The following is a 22,743-nucleotide window of genomic DNA, read 5'->3' as shown; positions in this document are numbered from 1 at the left end:
TCTTGTGGATTGCCCAACAGGATCTTCTGGCGTCGGCAAGTTCACGTGATGGGGGGGATCCGGCCCAGCACCATTACCAGCTCCTTCCCTCAGCTTATGTCCAACGTGGACGCAGCTTACGAAGTGGCCGACAGGGGCACTGCTTACTTCTTCAAAGGTACCTTACACATCCGTGAGGGACAGGATCGGCCGGGGATGTGGGGAGCCTCTAGTGCTGGTAGCATTTGGTCAGGGATGGTGGGACATGCGCTGGTCACTCCTCCTCAGCTTAGCCACGAAATGCCACTCTGTTGTTCTATAGCAGTGGCAGGAAGGACAATGACCGTCACAATGTTCTCAGAGCTAATGCTCTACCTTAGAGAGACACTGTGCAAAGTGACAGTGCCCAGGGGGCTACAGACTTTGTCCCCACCCCTCAGGGTGACATGGTGTAGCCCACTGAGAGCCTCTAGTCAGCAAATCCAACATGGCACCCCAGTTAGGAGAACGATGCCCTTGCTGCCATGTCCTTCTCAGAAGCAGGACCCTAACCTGTGACTCTGGGAGGTGGGCACAATGTTGTCAGTCTCTGACCCCAGCCCCTTACCGTCAGAGTGACTCTACCTAACTGCTCTGAGCCTTCATTTCTTCCTGGGCTGATAAGGGGTTATAGTAATAGCAAGCTCAGAGATGTGACAGTGGCTGGCCAATGGGGGTTACCCAGTAGGTGGCCCCTGTCAAGTTTAGCTTCTTTTTCTGGAAGCTGGGGGAGGAAGCTACAAGGCCAGTGCTGGCTAACGACCCGCAGCATTTCTCTCTCACAGGCCCCTTCTCTCCCATGCATCTGGATGAGACTGAAATGAGGTTACACACAAGAAAAGTATCTTGAAAAAATTAATGTGTGAGATTTAAGATACAATCGTATCAAAATTACTGTTTTGCTAGGACATCACTAAGAGATGCTTACCTGCAGAGTAGTTTGAACTGAATCCAAGCTTATATATCGGCTTATGACCATGGCAACCATCCCATAAACTATTCCCATGTGGGACCCTGCGTAGAAGTCCTCAGGAGTGAAGTACATCGCTGAGTGGTACTGAGTGTTTGTGAACTTTACTTTCTGTCTTCAGGCCCCCACTACTGGATAACGAGAGGCTTCCAAATGCAGGGTCCTCCTCGAACTATTTATGATTTTGGCTTCCCGAGGTATGTGCAGCGGATAGATGCCGCCGTCTACCTCAAGGACGTGCAGAAGACGCTTTTCTTTGTGGGAGATGAATACTACAGGTATGGCTTTTCTCCTTTCGATTGTATTCAGTGGGAAGAAAAAGTCCTTTTGCAGAAAAGAATGCAAATCACCTTGGCAATAGGCCCATTGACTCCTCTGGGCCCCTGGGCTGCCATTTACTCACGGTGGGGACACGGTCTCTAAGATAGGAAACCAGCCAAGTAAGCGAAGCATTCATTCACGAGTCCCACTGTTGGTTCTCTAGCACGTGAACAGCCTAATCCTTCACGCCTCTACTAACTGGACCGCCAGTGGCGTACACGAGTAGACAGAGCATCCCCAAATACATTGCCAGCCACAACGAATGCTGGGGCGGGGGTGGAACTGACTCCCTGTTATGTGGGTACCAGTGCATCCAGAACACTCTGTGGTTCTGTGCAACATGGAGGTGCACATATAACTGTGGGGCTCTTTGAAGGAAAGGTCTTTTCCTGCTCCAAGGAAAAGCCCCTATTGCTGAGTCCTTTTATCCTACCCGGAACGTGCGCTCTCTCCTCACCCAGAGCTGTCCTGCCCGTCTTGCAGATATCAGGAAGCAGCCGTCTGTCATCCAGCCGCTGTGCACAGGGTCACCCTCATGCCCCCCACTGGGTTTCTAGCATTAACTGACTCCTGTGAAGGGTGAGCAGCCCCCACGTCTGCACCCCCCCCCCAGCTCTCACATCCATGGGCTTGCTCACCTGAACCTCAGCAGGGAGAAGTAAAAGCAACACATTCTAAGCAATTGACCATGCCAAATAGTTTAATTTTTTCCAGATTTTATGTATGTGTTTATTTGTTTGAAAGAGAGAGCACAGAGGGAGAGGGAGAAGCAGGTTCCCCACTGAGCAGAGAGCCCAACATGCAGCTCAATCCCAATGAGCAGGGAGCCTGATGCGGGGCTCTATCCCAGGACCCTGAGATCATGACCTGAGCCAAAGGCAGAGGCTTAACCCCCTGAGCTACCCAGGTGCCCCTATTTTTAACTTCTTGAGGAACCTTCTTACTATTTTCCACAGTGGCTGCACCATTTTCCACTCCCACCAACAGTGTAAGAGGGTTCCCCTTTCTCCACATCCTCTCCAACACGTGTTGTTAGTTTTAGCCATTCTGAGAGCTGTGAGTTGGTATCTCATCATGGTTTTGATTTGCATTTCCCTGATGATGAGTGATAATGAGCATCTTTTCATGTGTCTATTGGACATCTGGATGTCTTTTCTGGAAAAATGTTTATTCATGTCTTCTTCCCATTTTTTCATTGGATTATTCATTTTTCAGGTATTGAGTTTACTAAGTCCTTTATATATTTTGGATACTAATCCTTTGTCTGTATTTGCAAATACCTTCTCCCATTCCGTAGGTTACCTTTTAGTTTTGTTGATTGTTTCCTTCTCTGTGCAGAAGCTTTTAATTTTGATGATGTCCCAATAGTTTATTTTTGCTTTAATTTCCTTTTTCTCAGAAGACATGTCTAGTAAGAAGTTGCCACCTCTGATGTCAAAAAGGTTCTGTCTACATTCTCCGCTAGGATTTTGATGGATCCCTGTCTCACATTTAGGTTTTTCATCCATTGTGAATTTATTCTTGTGTGTGGTGTAAGGAAATGATCCAGCTTCATTCTTTTGCATGTGGCTGTCCCGTGTTCCCAGCACCATCTGTTGAAGAGACTTTTTCCCATTGGACATTCTTTCCTGCTTTGTCAAAGACTAGTTGATAAAGAGTTGTGGGTTCGTTTCTGGGTTCTCCGTTCTGGTGTACTGATCTGTGTCTATTTTTGTGCTAGTACCATACTGTCTTGGTTACTATGGCTTTGTAATACAACTTGAAGTCCTGAACGATGACACCTCCGGCTTTCCTTTTTTTTTTCCTTCTTCAAGGTTGCTTTGGCTATTCGAGGTCTTTTTTGCTTCCATGCACACTTCAGGATTGTTCATTCTAGTTCTGTTAAAAAAAGAAAAAAAAGCTGTCTGTATTTGGATAGGGATTGCATTAATGTAGATTGCTTTCAGTCGTGTAGACATTTTAACAATGTTTGCTCTTCTAATCCACGAGCATGGAGTGTCTTTTCATTTCCTTGTGTCATCTTCAAGTTCTTTCATTGGTGTTTCATGGTTTTCAGAGCACAGGGCTTTCAACTTCTTGGTTAGGTAGATTGTGACGTGTCTTACTGGTTTTGGTGCTATTGAAAATGAGACGGGTTCCTTAATTTCTCTTTCTGCTGTTTCATTATTGGTGTATAGAAATGCAACAGATTTCTGTACACCGATTTTGCATTCTGTGACTTTATTGAATTCATTTATCAGTTCTAGCACTTGGTGGAGTCTTCTGGGTTTTCTATATATAGTATCACGTTATCTACAAATAGTGACAGTTTGACTTCTTCCTCGCAAATCTGGATGAATTTTATTTTTTGTTGTTGTTGTTGTTGTTGTCTAATTGCTGAAGCTAGGACTTCCAGTGCTATGTTACACACAGTGGTGAGGGGCACCTGGGTGTCTCAGTGAGTTAAACAACCAACTCTTGATTTTTGGCTCAGGTCATGATCTCAGAATCATGAGGTTGATCCCCACATTGGGCTCCCTGCTCAACAGGGGGTCTGCTCAAGATCCTCTCCCCCTCTCCTTCTTCCCTCTCCTCTAAAATAAATAAATAAAATCTTTAATAATAATAAAAAATAACAGCAGTAAGAGTGAACATCCCTGTCTTGTTTCTGACTATAGGAAAAAAGCTCTCTGTTTTTCCCTCTTGAGGATGCTATTAGCTGTGGGTTCTTCATATGTGAGCTTTAGGATTTTGATGTATGGTTCCCTCTATCCCTAATTTGTTGAGGATTTCCTCATAAATGGATCTTGTACTTTGTAAAATGCTTCTTCTGCAAATTTTAAGAGGATCATATAGTTCTTATCCTTTCTTTTATTTTTTTAAAGATTTTATTTATTTATTTAACAGACAGAGATCACAAGTAGGCAGAGAGACAGGCAGAGAGAGGGGGAAGCAGGCTCCCCGCTGAGGAAAGAGCCCAATGCGGGGCTCAATCCCAAGACCCTGAGATCATGACCTGAAGCCGAAGGCAAAGGCTCAACCCACTGAGCCCCCCAGGGACCCCTATCCTTTCTCTTATTAATAGCGTTTGTCGCACTGACTGGTTTGAGAATACTGAGCCATCTTTGCAGCCCAAGAACAAACCCCATGTGATGAATGATTATTTTAATGTGCTGTTGGACTTGACTTGCTGGTATTTTATTGAGAATTTTGGCATTCATGTTCACCAGGGATATTTACCATAGTTTTCTTCCTTGGTGGGATCTTTACCTGATTTGGTATTGGCAACACTGGCCTCATAGAATGAATTTGGAAGTTTTCCTTCATTTTCTACTTTTTAGAGCAGTTTGAGAAGCATAGGTATTAACTCTTCTTTGAATGTTTCATAGAATGCCACTGTGAAGCCATCTAGTCCGGGACTTCTGATTGTTGGGGGATTTTTGATGACTGATTCTATTTCTTAGCTGACTATCCATCTGGTCAAGTTTCCTTTCTTCCTGTTTCAGTTTTGGTAATTTATATGTTTCTCGGAGTTTATCCATTTCTTCCAGGCTGTCCAGTGTGTTGGCGTGTTTTTTTTTTTTTCATAATACTCTTTTAGAATCATTTGTATTTCTGTGGCGTTGGATGTGATCTCTCCTCTCTCACTTGTGATTCTATTTATTTGGGTTATTTCTCTTTTCTTTTTGGTAAGTCTGTCTAGAGATTTATTAATTTTATTCATTTTTTCAAAGAACGAGCTCCTGGTTTCATGCATCTGTTCTATTGTTTTTTTAGTGTCTCTATCATTTACTTCTGCTCTGATCTTTATTATCTCTCTCCTCCTGCTGGCTTTAGACTTCTTGTTCTTCCTCTAGCTCCTTTAGGAGTAAGATTAGGTTGTTTATTTGAGATTTTCTTGCTTCAGGAGGTAGGCCTGTATTGTTACACACTTTAATACTGTTTCGTCTTATGGTATCTCTTATCTCTCTAATTCTCCCCTCATGGTCCAGTAGTTGTCTGTCTCTCTTTTGCTCAGCTTCTTTATTCTCCATCATTTGGTCTTCCATATCACTAATTCTCTCTTTTGCCTCATTTATCCTAGCAGTAAGAGCCCCCATTTTTTTATTGAACCTCATTCATAGCTTTTTTTATTTCAACTGGGTTAGATATTAGTTCTTTTTTCCTGCAGAAAGGGATTCTCTAGTATCTTCTATGCTTTTTTCGAGCCCAGCTACTAACTTTATAATCATCATTCTGAACTCTAGTTCCAATATCTTACAAATGTCCATACTGATTACGTTCCTGGCAGTCAGTACTGCCTCTTGCTCTTTTTTTTTTTTTTTTTTTTTTGAGGTGAGGTTTCTGTTTTGTCATTTTGTCTGGAGAAGAATAGATGAATGAGAGAAAAAAATGCTGAAACGGTAGAAATGACCCCAGAAAATTATACACTAAACAAATCAGAAGAGACCCCCAACCAGGTGGGGGAACGAAAGGAAAAAAAAAAAAACAATATGATCAGTCTGGTGAATAAGCAGAGCTACACACTGGATTTGGGGTGTATTTTGGTCTGTTAGAAGAAACTGCCTCCCAAAATTTTAAAGAAAGAAAAACGTGTGTGTGTGTGTGTGTGTGTGTGTGTGTAATATACAAAAAATAAGGTTAAATACAATGATGGGATAGAATATGACTATAAAAATGAAAATTAAAAAGATTTTTTTAAAGGTATTGATAAGATGTTGGTTAAAATAGGAAAGAGGAAAAATTTTAAAAGAAAGAAAATATTAAAAATTTAACTTTGCAAGACTAAAGAATAACAGGAAAAGCCATGAATTCTGTGTGTTGCTTTCCCCTTCTCTGGATTTCCGTGGTTCTTGTTGATCAGTGAGCTTGGTCTTGGCTGGATGCTCTTGCTGATCTTCTGGGTCAGGGGCCTGTTGCCGAGATTCTCCATGTCTTTGCCGGAGGCGGAATTGCTCCAGGCTAAGTAATCTGCGCGGTTTTGGTCTCGGGAGCTTTTGTTCCCTGATCGCTTTCCGTACTGCTTTGGAGGACGGGAATGAAGATGGCGGCCGCCAGTGCCCGGCCACGTAGGAGCCGAGAGCTGGGGCCCCCCTCCTCAGTGCGCCCTCACGGAAAAGCTGTCAGTCCCTCCCGTCTCCCTGGTCTCCGGCCGCACTGTGAGCTCGCCGGGCCTGTGAACGATCGTTTCTGTCTCTGGCACACGGCCCTGTCTGGAGTCTCCAAACCCAGCACGTTCCTGCCACGCTGCTCCTCCCAGAGAAGGAAGGTGAGTCTCCCCGGATCTGCCACTTGTGGGGTCCCTGCTCGAAGAGCAGTGGCCTGACTGTGCCTCGGATCACGGTTTAAGGTAAGCCCGAGCTGAGAGCTCCCTCCTCAGCTGCGTCTCTGTAGGCAGCTTCCCCGCTCTGATACCTGGCAGCTCTGCCACACTCAGACACCCCTGGTCTTTCTGTGACCCTGCGGGTCCTGAGACCACACTGTCCCCACGAGGGCTCCACCCCCGCTTGGCCTCTGGAGCGCCGTCCCTCCGTGGAGCAGACTTGTAGAAGTTCCGATTTTGTGGTCCGCTGCTGCGCCGCTTGCTGGGACCCGGCCCCTCCCCCCACAGTCTCTCTTCGCGTGGCTTTGGGTTCACTTCTCCCACGTCCCACCTTCCAGAATGTGGTCAATTTTCTGGTCCTAGAATTGCTGCTCTTCTTCTCTTCGATCTCCTGTGGAGTTTGTAGGTGTTCGGAATGGTTTGATAACTGTCTAGCTGAACTCCTGGGATCTGATGTCGTTTCAGTCTGCTGCTCCTCCGCCATCGTCTCCCTCTCCGCACATTCATTGTTCAGTACTGTGTTCTTTAATCTCCATGTATCTGTGGTCTTTCCCATTTTTTTTCTTGTGGTCGACTTCAAGTTTCATAGTGTTGTGGTCTGATAATATGCAGGTATGATCTTGGTCTTTCTGTACTTGTTGAGGCCGGATTTGTGACCCAGGATGTGATCTGTTCTGGGGGATGTCCCGTGTGCACTCGAGAAGGATGTATATTCCGCGGTTTTAGGATGGCACGTTCTGAATATGTCTGTGATGTCCACCTGGTCCAGTGTGTGGTTCGAAGCCATTGTTTCCTTATTTTCTGCTGGTTGTTTCTGAGCTTTTCTCTGATCCTTTCTTATCTTTGTCACTTTCATGTTTTGCTGATTTCCTTAGTGATGTATTTGGGTTTCATCCTCTTTATTCTTCATGTTTATTGGTGATTTGTGGTTACCATTAGGTTTGCATATAATCCCCTTAGCATAAAGCAGTCTGTATTAGGTGGATGGCCATCCAAGTTTGAACCCATTCTTTTTTCCTCTCCTCTCCACACTTTAGGTATGTTACTGTATTTTATATCCCTTCTTTGTGAGGTCCTTGGCTGACAGTTTAAAAATATTCATTTTTACTGCTTTTGTATTTTCTGCCTTGATATTGTCACTTTTGGTCTCTCCTTTCCGCCCAAAGAGGCCTCTCTGATCTTTCTTGCTGGCTGGTTTAGTGGTCACGAACTCCTGCAGCTGTTGTCTGAGAAACTCTTCAACTCTCCTTCTGTTCTGAATCATAGCTTTACTGGCATATCACCTGTTTTCAGTCACCATTTCTACGGCATGAAAGAAATTTATAAATAAGTACACGTGACCTTTCTCCACCTGACTAATAGCTTCTCCTGTCTGGGACTGAGAAGACCAAACAACAGATCTGTCTTGTGAAGAGGAATATGTATTTTCTAGGAATGAAGGACACATGTAGACCCTGCTGACCCCAGGCCACTGAGAGCTCTGGGAGCTCAGAGTTCTGGGAGCATGGCTCAGAGCACCATGGGGTGTCCTGACTTATTCCTTCCAGTCCAGTGATTAAACCACTAAGCCAGTTATTTTTCCTCCAGAACTTCCTTTCTGCATTCCTGATGGTAATTCACTTATTAAGCCCTAAGTTCTGCTGGGCAGATCCCCCAAGTCTTTCTTTAAGATAAGGTGCCTGACACCTGACACCTGACACACAGGATGATAGGCACGGAGAAACCCAACTCCCATTACGGATTTTCAGAGAATGAGACTGAGATGCCCACAGAAGCATGTGTGTGGGTGTGAGGGTGTGTGTGTGTGGCTTTCCGGTTATGATGATTCAGTTAATGCCTCGAAGACTGCTCACTGCCTGACTCCCGCTGCAGGGATTATGCACTTTCCCATTGTTTCAGCTCTCCGTTCCTCATTCCCCACCGGGTCTTTGGACTCATGTACCAGCCACCACAAAGCACATGCCTCCAGCCAGGCAGCAGTGAGGTTAGCAGCTAACAGAGGAGGCTTGACGAGAGGTTTTTAATTCTCTGTAAACGCAAGCTTGGAGAGGGACAGGGTCTCTGATTGTAAAAAGGCCTGACTCCCCCCTGAGGGAATCACAATGCACCTTTCCAACTAAGTTTCTGTGAGTGTCTATTCAGGAAAAGTCTTAATGATCTGGATAAAACAGATTCATTAAAAAGTTGGTCTAAGGGATTAACTCCAATATCAAAGACTCATTTTGATGTTGAGGGAAGGAAACCCCAGAAGGCTCTTTTAAAATTAACCTTCCAAGGCTCTTGAGAGCATTAAGTGAATAGTAACACAGGTAGATGTGAGCACGGAGCCCAGCACGTAGTAGGTGCTCAAATGTGACTGTTCAGACGTTACAGGAGCCCATGTGGTAATCAGCAGATACCTGCTTCAGAAGTTGAGATAATTAACAAATGGCCATTTAAGCTCAGGAGTTCTCTGAGCACAATCCAGTCATAGAGCAGCTCAAAGGGAATTTCTTTTGGAGAGACTGAAGGCCCAACATTGCACTGAAACTCCTGCTTTTGGCAAAGCATAGACGGTCCTTCCACCACGAGGTCCTCTGTCATGCGTGCTGCAGCACACCGGCTTCTGCACTAAAGAATAAAGCAAACAGCCTTGACCTACAGCTTCCGAGTTCAGAAGAGCTGCCGTGAGCCACTCCACTAACGAAACTTCTCCCCCAGACTCCGCACCCGCATTGAGCAAAGCCTCCCCTGCAGGACACCTCACTGTCGTGGGAAGCCCCGTCTTGGTGAGAAATCATGTTCAGCGGCTGTTAAGAGACCCAGAAAGAACTGGGGCTGAAACACATCAAGGACTGTTTTTCTCATCTATGTAACACGTCTGAAGTTTAACAGACCTGGGAGGACACGGCGAGTCCACAGTCACCAGAGACCTGAGTTCCTTCTAACACCTTGCTCCGCTGTTAACATGGAGGTGCCCGTCTCGCGGTTGCCTAAGACTCCAGCGGCCCATGAAGTCTGGTCACTACGTCCTGTTCTAAACAGGAAGAAGGAGGAAATAGGAGGAAAAGCCAAAAGGGACAGATTTTCTCTCAGTAAAGCAGGAGGTCATATTCAAAACACACAAGGCCAGAGCCACAGACCGAGTTCAAGACCAAGAATGGGGTGGACAGTGTGCTAGGATTTATTTCCGTTAGTCGTTCCTCACGACCTTCTTTGGTCCTGACGCTAGGTCCGTCTGTGACACAAACGATGTGTCGAGGGGAGAGAAGTCTCTGGATAGGCTTGTTGTCAGGGAGACCCTCCGAGAACTCCTGGGTGGAGCCGGTTTAGGGAATGATGGGCCATGAGAACACTACTGAAGAACTTCGCCCACTAAGGACGCCCAACATTCATTGGCTTGGGGCCAGGTTGGCTCAGGCTCTGGGAGTGAGGGCTCATGTGTCCGTGCAGTAGGAACTCACAGGGGCACAGCCACAGGGAACTACAAGGTGGAACCCAAAAGGGGGCTCTACCACGCCAGTGCCACCGCATGCCACTGATGTGCTGCTTAAACTTCAAGGAGAGCTCCTTCCCAACTCATCCCTTTGCTTTTACAGCTTCTTTCCTTCTTCTAGGCAGGCCCAAATGACCCAGCTAGTTTTTCCTTCTTTGCACGACTTCCATTACCTTTGGCTCATTTCTCCCTGTAGATATTCTCTCTTGCTTACCAGGAGCAGACCAGTGGCTACACCAGAGAGCTCCTGGGGTCTGGGGCTGCCGTCCACTCCATCGTCCTTGGAGGCAGTCAGTGTTTTTTGAATTTTGTGTAAAGTGACGTGCAAATCTACGCGCCCCAGCCCCTTTCTATCCCTAAGTCAATCTCTCTGTGCAGACAGACTGCGACATGACTGATGCAAAGTAGGACACATTCTCTCCCTCCTGGATGCCCCAGGTATACTAAAAATTGAGTGTTTATTTAGGATTTTATAGTTAGTCACCATAGAGGAAAATAGGTGAGTAATAAAAGTAAGAAAGATGGGTAGAGTTCAAAATCTTATTTTTTAATCATAAATTTTTTGAACTGCATTACCAAACTACCACTTTCAATCTACATATATTGGGCATGATTATACGTCAGGCTCTGTACGAGGACCTTAATACTCAGAGCACAGAGTTTGCCACCTGAGAGCGTGGACCCGAGTAACTTGTGCTCACCTCAGCCCTCACAGCCATCATGGGGCAACCTGGATTGCCTTTCTGTTTGGGTTTAATCATCTTCAAAAGGGAGGTGGAAATAGCATCTGCTTCATTCATGGGAATGGATAAGGAAACTGTGAGATGCCACCACACAATGAACGTTCATGTTGAGGGCTATCCATGTTCAGGAAGGCGTACAGTTGAGAGCACATACACAGGGAAATAATGAAGAGCAGTCCAAGTGTGACAGGTGCCCTGAGAGAAGACTGGATAGAGATCAGTGGGGCAAAACAAAGAGGAAATGGCCAATGCTAGTAAAGGCGTCTGGAAAGTACCCTCAGAGGAAGTGAGCACTGCCCTTCATCTTGAGAAGGGAGTTGGAGTTTCCCAGGGAGGAGGCAGGAGGGCAGCGTGGCTTCCAGGCAGAGACAGCAGTTGAAGCAAAGGCACTGGGGCATGAAATCACCTGTGTATGTGGCGGAAACCTCAAGCAGTTCAGCATAATAGCCTTGTGGGCTAGAATGAGAGATGTGGCCCAAGGAGAAGCAGGGTGTCAATGATGGAGGGCCTATGCCTTTCCAAGGAGACCAGTGTGAATTTATAGAAAAAGAGGGATATCTTTAAGTGTCCTAAATAAACAAGTAACCCAGGAAGCTTTGTATTATAAAAATACCACTCTGGCAGCAGTGTGACCGGAGCAGAGGGGGACAAGATGGGAGTTAGTGAAACCAGGGAGGCCAGAAAGTCACGGGCAACACCTGCAAAGTGCTCCAGGGAAGAACTCTCAACCAAGAATCCTACATTCAGCTACACTGTCTCCAAGATGGAGACCAAAGAAGACATTCCCAGATAGACAGAAACTGAGAGAATCTGTTGCTGGCACACCCGCCATACAAGCAATACTACAGAAAGAGCTTCAGGAGGAGGGGAAGTGACCCTGGACAGTAATTTGAATCCACATTAAAAAAAAAGAGCAGTAAATGTAACTGAAAGATAGTCTAAAGGTATATTTCCTTCCTTTTCTTCTCTTAATTGATTTTAAAATTAACTGCTTAAAACTGCATATATATATATGTATATATATTCATTTATTATTCATATATATAAAACTGTATTGTTAGGCCTATAACATTCAGAAACATAACCTATTTGTCAATAACAGCACAAAGCATGATGCTTTGTGGGTATCACAAATGATATCACAAATGATATCACAAATGATATCACAAATGATATCAAATACTAACTCAAATTCACAGGAGAAACAAAAGAAAACAGACATGTTAAGTAAAGAGGCTAATATATCAAAAACTATAAATATATACTTTCTCTCTTTTCTATCAGCTTCTTAAGAAGACATTAAATTGTATAAAATAGTAATTAAAGCAATATCCACTGGGGGTTTATGACATAAACTGATGTAAGATGTACAAAAACAAGACCATCAAAGGAAGGGACAAGGAACAGACTTTCTGGAGTGATGTTTGTGAGTCTCCCTGGAATTTAGCTAATAAAAATCTGAAGCAGTGTATTTTAAGTTAAATTATTTATGATATGCTCTCTAGCAACCACTAAGGCAATAACTTTTTAAAATGTAGTAACAAAATAATGAAAGAAACTAAAACAGTACATTGGAAAATTTTCACTAATGCAAAAGAAAGCATTAAGGAGGGAAAAAGGAACCAAAAAGACATGACACATGTGGAAAACAAAAACTAAAGTGACTGATATAAATCCAGTTATATCAATAATATTAAATGTGAATGGATTAAACAATATAATCAAATGACAGATATTATTAGATGGGATTAAAAAAAACAAGACCCAACTATATCCTATCGGTAGAAGACACATTTCATATGCAAAGATACAGATAGATTGTAAGTAAAAGGATGGAAAAAAATCTCTATCATGCAAACAGAAACCATAAGAAAGCCAGAGTGGCTATGCTAATATCAGGCAAGACAGACTTTAAAATAAAATGGATTACTAGGGATTCAGAGGAACATTCTACAGTGATGAAAACGTCAGTCTACCAAGAAGGTAAAACAACCCAACAACAGAACCCCAAAACACATGAAGCCACCCCCTAAAAAACCCTGACAAAAATGAAGGGAGAAGACAACAACTGAATAATAGAACTTAGGAACGTCAGTACCTCACCTTCAATAATGAATAGAACAAGTAGACAAGGAGATCTATAAGGAACAGAAGCCATCAGGAGCATGATAAGCCAACAAGGTCTAACACTTCACACAAAAGCAGAACACACTCTCTTCTCCAGGGCTTACGGAGCACTGCCCAGAAGAGGTGACATGCTAGGCCAATTTAAAACAACTGAAATCATACAAAATGCCTTTTCTTTTTTTTTTTAAGATTTTATTTATTTATTTGACAGAGAGAGATCACAAGTAGGCAGAGAGGCAGGCAGAGAGAGAGAGGAAGGGAAGCAGGCTCCCCGCTGAGCAGAGAGCCCGACACAGGACTCGATCCCAGGACCCTGAGACCACGACCTGAGCTGAAGGCAGCGGCTTAACCCACTGAGCCACCCAGGCGCCCACAAAATGCCTTTTCTGATCACAGTGAAACAAGCTACAAATCAATATCAGGGAAAACTTGAAAATTTACGAACATGTGGAAATGAACATACTCTAAAACAATCAATGTGCCAAAGAGGAAATCACAAGAGACATTAGAAAATACTTAAAGATGAATGAAAACAAAAACCGGGTATTTGAGACCATATGCAGGCAATGAAAGCAGTACTCATGGGAAATTTCTGTTTCTAAAGGCCCATTAAAAAAAGGATCTCAAGTCAATAACCTAAATTTCCACCTAAGACACTGGGTAAAAAAAAGCAAATGAAACCTAAAGCAAGTGGAAAGAAGGAAATAATAAAGATTATGGTGGAAATAAGTGAAGTAGAGAATATTACAAGCAATTTGAGGAAATCAACAAACCTAAGTTTGTGGATCTTTGAAAAGATCCACAAAATTGACAGATTTCTCCCTGGACTGGCCTAGTGCAAAAGAGAAGACTCAAATTACTAAAATCAGAAATTAAAAAGGAAACACGACTACCAATCTTACAGAAATTAAATGGATGATAAAGGACCCCTATGAATAACTGTCTGCCAGTAAATTTGATAACTGAGCTGCAATGACAAATTCTGGGAAAGATGCAAAATGAAGAAGCTGAGTCAAGAAGAAATAGCCTGAATTAACCTGTAACAATTGAAGAGATTTAATTCATAATCAAAAAATTATCCACAAAGAAAAGCCCAGGACTACATGTGTCAGTAGTGAATTCCACCAAAACATTTAAAGAGGAATCAATGCCAATTTTTCACGAACTCCTCTAAAAAATAGAAGAGGAGGGGTCGTTCCCCAGCTCATTGTACAAGGGCAGGATTACCTGATACCAAAACCGGAAGAAGGCATCACAAGGAAATAAAACTTCAGATCAGTATCTTTTGTGAATATGGATACAAAAATCCTCCAAAAATAGCAAACCAAATTCAGCAGCCTATGAAAAGAATTACACACCATGACCAAGTGGGATTTTTTTCCCAGGAATACAAGGTTGGTTTAACTTCTGAAAACCAATTAATGTAATACACCATATCACTAGAATAAAAACCAAAAGCCCTATGATCACCTCAACAAAGGCAGAAAAAGCGTTTGACAAAATCCAACCCTGTTGCAAAATAAAAACTACTCTGCGAACTGGAAATAGGACAGTTTCTCAGCCTGATGAAAGGTGTCTCTGAGAGCCCACAGCTGACCTCAGGCTCCGTGGAGGAAGCCTGGATGCCTTCCCCCTAAAATCAGGAACAAGACAAAAGTTTTCACTCTCACCATTTCTTTTCAACATTGTACTAGAGGTTCCAACCGGGACAATTGAGCAAGAATGAATAAGATAAAGGGCATTCAGACTGGAAAGGAAGAAAAACTATTTCTATGTCTTGTGATCTTTTATAGAAAAGCCTTAGGAATCCTCCCAAAACACCTGTTAGAACTAAGTTCAGCAGATATGCAGGGTAGATTTCAGCATGCAAAAATCAACGGAAGCTCCATTCATTTTTTTTCATACATTTCAATGAATAATCCAAATATGAAGAAAACAATTCCACTTACAATAATATCAAAAGAAATGATAATTTTAATAATTCTATATTATAAATAATAGAAATTAATAATATTTTGAAATAAATTTAACATAAGAAGTAGAAAACTTATAGCATGAAAATTAAACAATCTAAAGGGAAAGATCTCTTGTCCATGGATTACAAACCTTAATTTTTTTTTTAATTTATTTGAGAGAGAGAGAGAGAGAGAGAGCATGAACATGGGGAGCAGCAGAGGGAAAGGGAGAAGCAGACTCCCGCCGAGCAGGGAGTCCAATGCACAGCTCAGTTCCAGAACCCTGGGATCATGACCTGAGCCGAAGGCCGACACTTAGCTGACCGAGCCACCCGGGTGCCCCAAGACTTAATATTTTTTCAATGACAACACTCCCCAAATTGATCTGCAGGACTTAACATAATACCTATCAGAATATCACTGGTTTCTTTGTAGAAATTGACACACTGATCTCAAATTCATATGGAAATTCATAGGACCCAGAATAACCAAAATATCTTGAAAAAGGAGGAGACCAATTTGGAGGAGTCAGAATTTCCAATTTCAAAACTCACTACAAAGGAAGAATAATCAAGACAGCGTGACACGAGCATGAGGATAGACGTACAGACTGCTGGAACAAAACTGTCAGCGCAGAAATAGACCCACAGATCTATGCTCAGCTGGTTGCTGACAAGGACGCTAGGGCCGCTCAATGGGGAAAGAACAAAAGAAGGGGAAGAGAAGACATAAGGAACACACAGGAGATTTGTACACGTGGAGTCTGACACGCTGGTGAAACACAAGAACGGAAGTGTCCAGAAGAGCCTTCTGTGTACAGGGCTTGAACTCAGAATTCAGGCTAGTGATGCAGACGTGCACTTCCTCAAAGAATCTGGGGTTGACTGAGGCTGTTGCTATTTTTCAGCGTGGTTACATAGTCTTGATTCTAAATCCTTGCAGGCAGAGTCCCTACCCCACATCTGGGATGGTTCGTGGCCGCTTCTCCCTCTCCTCTCCATCCTTGACCACTCTGCCTCTCTAGTGTAGATCACAGAGTCCCTGTCCTCCCCGAAAGCCTTGTCATTCCTAGCTGGACGTGGAAAATTACTTTCAAAGGGGACTCTGGGTTTCCATTTACCTAGAAAGGCCTCCTTGAAGAGACTTCCTGAAAACCTGTATTTTAGACACCTTATCCATAAATTCCCCTTTTGGCCACGCTTGCTCACATTTTCCGTAAGCATCCTTCCGCAGACACAACTCCCCACTTGCTACTTCAGAGGTCGCAGGGCGGGGTCAGTTTTGGCACGGATGTATGCTGGAAATCGTCAGAAATTCCTAACAAATCTAAATTCAAAGCATAAGATTACACAACATGCAGGCACGTTACCAAAACTGTCCCCAAACACTCAGATGACCAAGGCAGAGAGTAGGATAATATAGTTGAAAAAACACGCCGCATCTATGGGTCCGTGACGTCGCCAGTGCAGGGTCACGGCCAGGGGTGATTTCTGTGGTATCTATGCCCATTAATCGGCGATGGGGAAACAGCCCACAAGGGAAACATTTACAGGTCAATCATGTTTACTTGGTACTTGGGCTTCACAAACAAGGCCTCGGCCACGAGAAAACGCGTGCAGTGACTTCTGCAGGTCGCTAGTACACAGTAGGTGCACGAGGAAAATGCATGTCTTTCCTTAACCTTGCAGTCCAGCTCGTCCATGTTCATGGCTTATCACGTGGTCAGATCATCACGTGCCGGGAATCTGCTCACGGTCTCTCGTCCTCCCATCTGCCCGGTCAGCCGTCTGGGAGAGCAGGCATTCCCGTCTCCGTGAAACAAACGTTGCATCTCGGAGAGCTGTGTCGTTAGCTCGGGTCCCCCAGTGACCTCAGTGGCCCCCCTGCAGCTGCGTGTCACCCCGGGTCTGCACCCGGAGCCCTCGCTATCCACCGCGCCATCTTCTTCTCTTCACCCATCAGATACTCACACTCGAGATTCTCACTCTGTCTTCAAACTTCCTTTTCTGTGATTCTCTGAAAAATCTGCTACAGAACGGTAGACCTTCTCAAGCCCAATTCCTTCCTGGCTGCGTTCTCTGGACTCTGTCCATGCCGTCCAGCCCGTCTCTCCCCACCCCGTCTCAGCCTCGCCTCTACTACAGAATGGTCTCCAGAGGCGATGTTGGAAGATTAGGTAAAGATTCAACTTCTCGATGACTGAAGAGCTCAGATCACATCACGAGCTTTACTCACACTCATGCTGGCCAGTCTGTCAATGGTTCTTGGGCCCCTGGGTGTGTCTGTGTGCCGGGTGTGTGTGTGCATGTGTGTAAATTCTTTCACCCTCTCGCCACCGTTTTCCAGATAAGGAAACAGGAGCTGGGAGCACTTTTCCCTGGTCCCAGGCTGTCTGATGGTATACTCTTTCCTCGACAACAGAAATCCTCACATATCTGTCCATAAACAAGGGCTAGATCATCACAAAGTTCCCACCAATCCACAGCAAAACAAGAACAGAGCAATATTGTAAATGGAGAGGGTATGGTGTGGGTCAGTATAAAGACACGTTATTGGCAAGAACCATCTTTTAGGCTGAGATTATGTCCTTTCTGCCTCTTTAGTGTTAAAGTTTCTTTCCTTTGTGAAATGATAATGAAAATAGGTGGTAATTTTTTTTGGATGACTTGATGGTAATGTCCTTACTTGGTACCATGAAAAGTAGGGAACTCTATGGTAACTTTGTAGGTCCCATCCACTTAACGTCTACCAAAAGGGTCCAGATGAAATATTTACATGTTATCAGCCAAGCCCACAATGGTGATTTGTGTTTCAGGCCGGTATTTTGAAACGACTGTGTTAAGAGTAACGCTCTTTAGAAAGCAGTTACTGGATAAGCAAAAGGCAGAGGGTCGAGCCCACAGGGCATGGGTCTGTTAAACACGTAAGTGGTAGGAGCAGGGGAAAGAAACAGTGATTTCACAATATCCCCAAGCATTTTGCCTGGGTTTTTGTAAATGTGATTGTGAATTTAAATTCCCAGCTTGACGTTTAGAACGTCTCTAAAAGTTCTCCTGAAAAAAAAATTTTTTAAGATTTTATTTATTTTATTTTAGAGAGAGAGCATGAGTTGGGGGAGGGGCAGAGGGAGAGACTCCCCAGCAGGGGTCCCACCAGCACAGAGCCCAACTCAGGGCTCGATCTCAAGACCCTGAGGTCATGACTGCAGCCAAAATCAGAAGTCCAGGGCTTGACTGACTGGGCCACTCAGGCGCCCCTTGAAGCATTTTGTATATATAATATTTTTACCTCTGTTACCCTCTTAAGAGGTACATATAACATTTTGGGTGTTACCCCCACCTTAGTGACCTATGCAGACAGATAAAAGAGAAAGACCTTTCTTCCATATCTTCCTATTGGATTAAGAGTCACTCTTCTCTCTTTAAAACATACCCCTGTGTCTAAACTGTTGCTCTGTTCTCGAGAAAAAGAGATTTGCTCTGTCCTTTGATCCTTTCCAGTCTGCCCCATCTAATTCAAGGAGAAGACCGCAGACCCCCACTTGGAATAGTCTCCCTACAGGGCATCTCTAATCAGTCACTCGCTCGGAACTGAGAACACATTTTGCCATAAAACAGTATAAATGGTGGTTACATTCTCAGAATCCCTCCCAGATGTTTGCTTACCATGCACAAAGGCAAGGCACAGCCTTGGTTTAAAAGCTCAGCTTAGAGTCCTCCCTTCAGAGCAGACAGAGGAGGATGGACACCTGGAAGCTGGACGTCCACGCTCCCTGATCCCGGGCTCCAGCCCCTCCCTCCACACTGTCCTCCATGCCTGCAGGCCCACCGTCGCTCTGCCCTCTCCTCTGCATCCCTCCCCAAATACTGAAGCTTCAGAATTATCGTCCTCACTCTCTCCCACCAAAGCACCCGTTTCCTCTCCACAGTGTCTCCGGGAGGTGAGAGAAGAAAGCAGTCTAGCCATCAAAGGTTCATGTGTAAACAGTCCTTAATAAGGGGCTCCAGATTTCAGACGCTGGGAGGAGGCGAGCGTAAGAGACTCAGGCCATGGAGCACCCACTGTGCCCAGGCTGTTCCTTTTTTTTCCGACCCATTTTTCCCGTGACTCCAGTCCTGAGACCTCACAGTCCCCGGATAACCAGGGGCCCATCCCACAGGCCACACTGGCATTTCTGATGACAGTAAAACACAGGAAATGATTTCCATCTCTGTCTCTGCCACAGTGACTTGCAGAGCCCGGTTTTCCCCTCGCCCCACTGGGAGGTTCTAATGACCCTCCCGAAAAGGGCATCTGGGACAGTCAGCGTCCACTCCTGTCCGCCACACACCCCCAAACAGCTCAACCCGCTAGTCACGCAGACCTGAATAATTCTTGGCCAACATGCAGTCCTGCTCAGGGTCAAGAGGGACCTGCCCCCAGCCGGTGCGGTCACAGCCATGTGAGAGGTGGTGGGCGTCTGTGGCTGCAGGACACGGCTCAGTGCTCCAGGCACCAGCAGAAACTGTCTGACCTTTCGGTGGGAAACGAGTGGGGCGTCCACCCTGGGAATGTCCCCGCTGGGGGCTCTGTGCCGAGGAAGAAGGAACTGTCTCACCGTGGAGACAAGGGCCGCCTGACTGCCTATGCGGTCAGCCCTTACCAGGCAGGCTGATTCACACAAGTCCCCGTCTTCTGTTCGAGGGGCGGCGTGGGTCACAAAGACGGGCATGAGACATTCTTCCGAGCAGTCATTGCGCCGTGGCTACTGATCCGGCAAGAGAAGCCTAATCTAGCATTTGGACCATGTGTAATGTCTCCAGGAAACAAAAGCAATTTAATGCCGTTCACCTGGTTTCAAGGCAGAGGCTCAGTTATCCGAGATTTTCTTGCTCCTGAATGTCACCTGGTGACTGCCCATGTGTTCGTTCACTCGCCGTGCGCCGTTGGCCTGGTGGGTCCTCCACAGACACGGAGCAAAGGGGCCCGTGAGTAAAAGCGCCCAGGAAGGGCTTTCAGCTGATTCTTGGACAAGAATCCAAGCTCAGAAATTCTTACACGGAGTGGGGTGGGGGGTCGTTGCGACAGTAAATAACGCAGTAACAGTACATGCTGAGTTCCTTTGGGAAGGCAACATACCTGTTTTTTAATAATGATTTTCTTTCCTTAATTCTTTTTTTTAAGATTTTATTTATTTATTTGACAGACAGAGACCACAAGTAGGCAGAGAGAGAGGGGATAGCAGGCTCCCCGCTGAGCAGAGAGCCCGATGCGGGGCTCGATCCCAGGACCCTGAGATCATGACCTGAGCCGAAGGCAGAGGCTTAACCCACTGAGCCACCCAGGCGCCCAACATTTCTTTTTTTTAATTATAGGAACATGTTGCTACAATATATGGAATAATTCTAAGACTAGTTCTAAGAATATATCTATTTACAGACTAGAGCAAACGAGCCGTCCTAGAATCTAAGGAACTTGGGAGAGCAGTGAGGCAGTGTGTCTGTGAGTCTGTGTGTGTGCGGACGTGTGTGGCAAAGAGAGGCTCAGAGAGGCACCGACGCGCATCTAGAGTGAGTCCTCAGTCGGGCCCGGTTCACGACGACCGACGAGCGCCGTGCCCCCTCCCCTCAGAAAAGACCGCTACTGACATGTTTTGTGGAATGACGCTTCCTCCAGCTACGATGAGCGAAAACGGAAGATGGAGAAGGACTACCCGAAGAACACGGAGGAGGAATTCTCGGGGGTCAACGGCCAGATCGACGCTGCTGTGGAACTGAATGGTGAGCATCTCCGCCAAGGGCGCTCTCAGAGGAAACAGGTAGTGGGAGATGTGGGCTCTGCTCTGACATGAGGAAAAACAGGCTTCCGCACGGGAGCCCCTGGTCCTGAGTCCCTTACCAGTCTAGCTGACCAGACCGACGTAGAGAAAGAGGACAGAATGTCCGCCACCAAGACTCTGTCTGCAGATAGAAAGTTCTAGATGGATGGCTCCGTCTGTAAGTCGGGTACGCCTCCAAGCCCACCCAGTCAAAACTGCCTCTTTCCTCTTGAAAATGCACATCCCGTCGACCTTCCCAGGGCCTTTCCCCACCCCCTTACCCCATCCTGCAACTTGGAATGGAGCAGGGCAGCCGATCTGAACCGCACAGGGTTGAGGAAACGCGGCTGAATCTCGAAGACCATTTGGCACCTTCCGAGTCTGAAGAACAGGGCTGGGCTCTGGCCAGAAACCCAGAGAGAGGTCCAGACGCGTCGCCTGCTCTTGCGGTGCGGCTAACAACCCCGGGAAATGCCGCGCCGCACAGACACCAGTGCGAGGACACTGGGCGGTCTGTGACCGGTACTGAGTGCGGACCTCGCAGCGACTGCGAGAGGCGAGCGGAGAAAGGGAAGATGAGAACCCACATCTGCACTCGGAGTTTGCACGGCGGGACGTCAGCGGAGTTTTAGGGACTGGCTAGAGGTTTGGGTGGGGAGAGGAGAGGAGGGGTTCCCTGGAGGCGAGCGGAGGCACCAATACGGCTGAGACCCACCTGCTGGGTAAGCGCCCCTGGGAGAATGGTGAGCGGGGCCAGACAGACCAGAAGCGCTGGGTCCGAGGGCTCCAGGAGAGCCGGCGCAGGACGGCAGCTGCCCCCGGTGCGTCCCCAGCCCCCCTCTGGGGCCGCCTCCAAACCCTCCCTTTGTGGCTCTGCCAGTCCTTTTCAGTAACAACATTTTCAACCTTGTCTCTTTTAGGCTACATTTACTTCTTTTCAGGACCCAAAGCATACAAGTACGATACAGAGAAGGAGGACGTGGTCAGTGTGCTGAAATCCAGCTCCTGGATCGGCTGCTAAACAGGAAGGTCTCGTGTTTTCTGGGGAGTGAGCACGACCACCAGCAGCTGGTCCCGGGACCGCAAGGACCGAGGCAGAATGTAGGATCGGGGTCGTCCCGCAGCCTTTGATCCTGAGGGCGCTTAGACTTCATCGGAAATCATTACGCTTCTCAAGTTTTTCATCGTTGCAGATTCATAATTCTAATCTAAATGGACAATTTCTCTAGGGTCAGCGTCACGTAAAATCAGAATTGAAACCATGCTGTCTTCCACTAGACACCCACCGCCTTTTCTCTCCTTACCTAATATACGGAAGCAAATTGATAAATTTGGTTTTTATTTCCAAGAAGAAGCATATTTGTGGATTCCCTGACACATATTATAACTCTCTTTAACAGGAAACATCATTGCCATACAAATGATCATTACTCCTTACCAGCAGTGGCGTTTGCGGCCCCTGCATTCGTCATGATAAGTAGACATTTGTCCATCTGTACCTTGAACCCGGCACAAACAAAATACCGTGTGAGTCTTATTTCTCGTCATTGGAGAACGAGCTCCGTGCACTCACTGGCCTTTGAAGTAGGTCGTAGAGGGCAAACCTATTCAAATGAGTTTTCACGCTAGGCAAGAGATGGACACTTGGCGAGAAGAAATCTTTTAACAAAAGCCAATAAAAATGTTGTCTAAGAACAGTTCCTCATTTCTCTTTTCAGTTAATATTGACTAGCTCCCATCACACTTTGTTCAGCAACCGCCTTTGTACCTCGCGGAAGCTCAAAACCATGAGCAGCCCCAGGAGAAGCGACAGTCGCTCGCTCCTCTGCCGGCTTCCCGGCAGTACAACACCCCCGTGAGCCGCCTTCACCCCGTCCAAGGGTGTCTCTTGGCAGGGGTTTTCCATCTGGGGGAGGCTCTCTCTTTAGTTTTTCTTACTTCAAGCTAAACCTTTTCTCTTTCTTACCTACTCATCAGTTCAGGGAAAACACAGCTGTTTGTCCTCCTTGTGACCTCTTTTAACCTCACCCTCTAG

General features: G+C 45.7%; 1 protein-coding gene across 1 annotated transcript in view; it reads left to right on the top strand.

Annotated features, from left to right (window-relative positions):
- The window catches only part of MMP20 (matrix metallopeptidase 20), a 47,518-nt gene extending 25,068 nt beyond the window's left edge, over positions 1–22,450 (top strand). The window contains exons 7-10 of the mRNA XM_032844075.1: positions 21–157; positions 1,110–1,266; positions 20,567–20,670; positions 21,629–22,450. Coding sequence (XP_032699966.1) covers positions 21–157; positions 1,110–1,266; positions 20,567–20,670; positions 21,629–21,729 — 499 coding nt within the window. The 3' untranslated portion in view covers positions 21,730–22,450. The remainder of the gene's footprint in view (positions 1–20; positions 158–1,109; positions 1,267–20,566; positions 20,671–21,628) is intronic.
- Positions 22,451–22,743: the final 293 nt, after the last annotated feature.

The sequence above is a fragment of the Lontra canadensis genome, unplaced genomic scaffold (genome assembly GCF_010015895.1).
Source record: "Lontra canadensis isolate GAN:19392208 unplaced genomic scaffold, GSC_riverotter_1.0 scaffold147, whole genome shotgun sequence".
Lineage (NCBI taxonomy): Eukaryota > Metazoa > Chordata > Mammalia > Carnivora > Mustelidae > Lontra > Lontra canadensis.
Note: the sequence above shows the minus strand (reverse complement) of the source record. Positions and strands in the feature narration are given on the sequence as shown.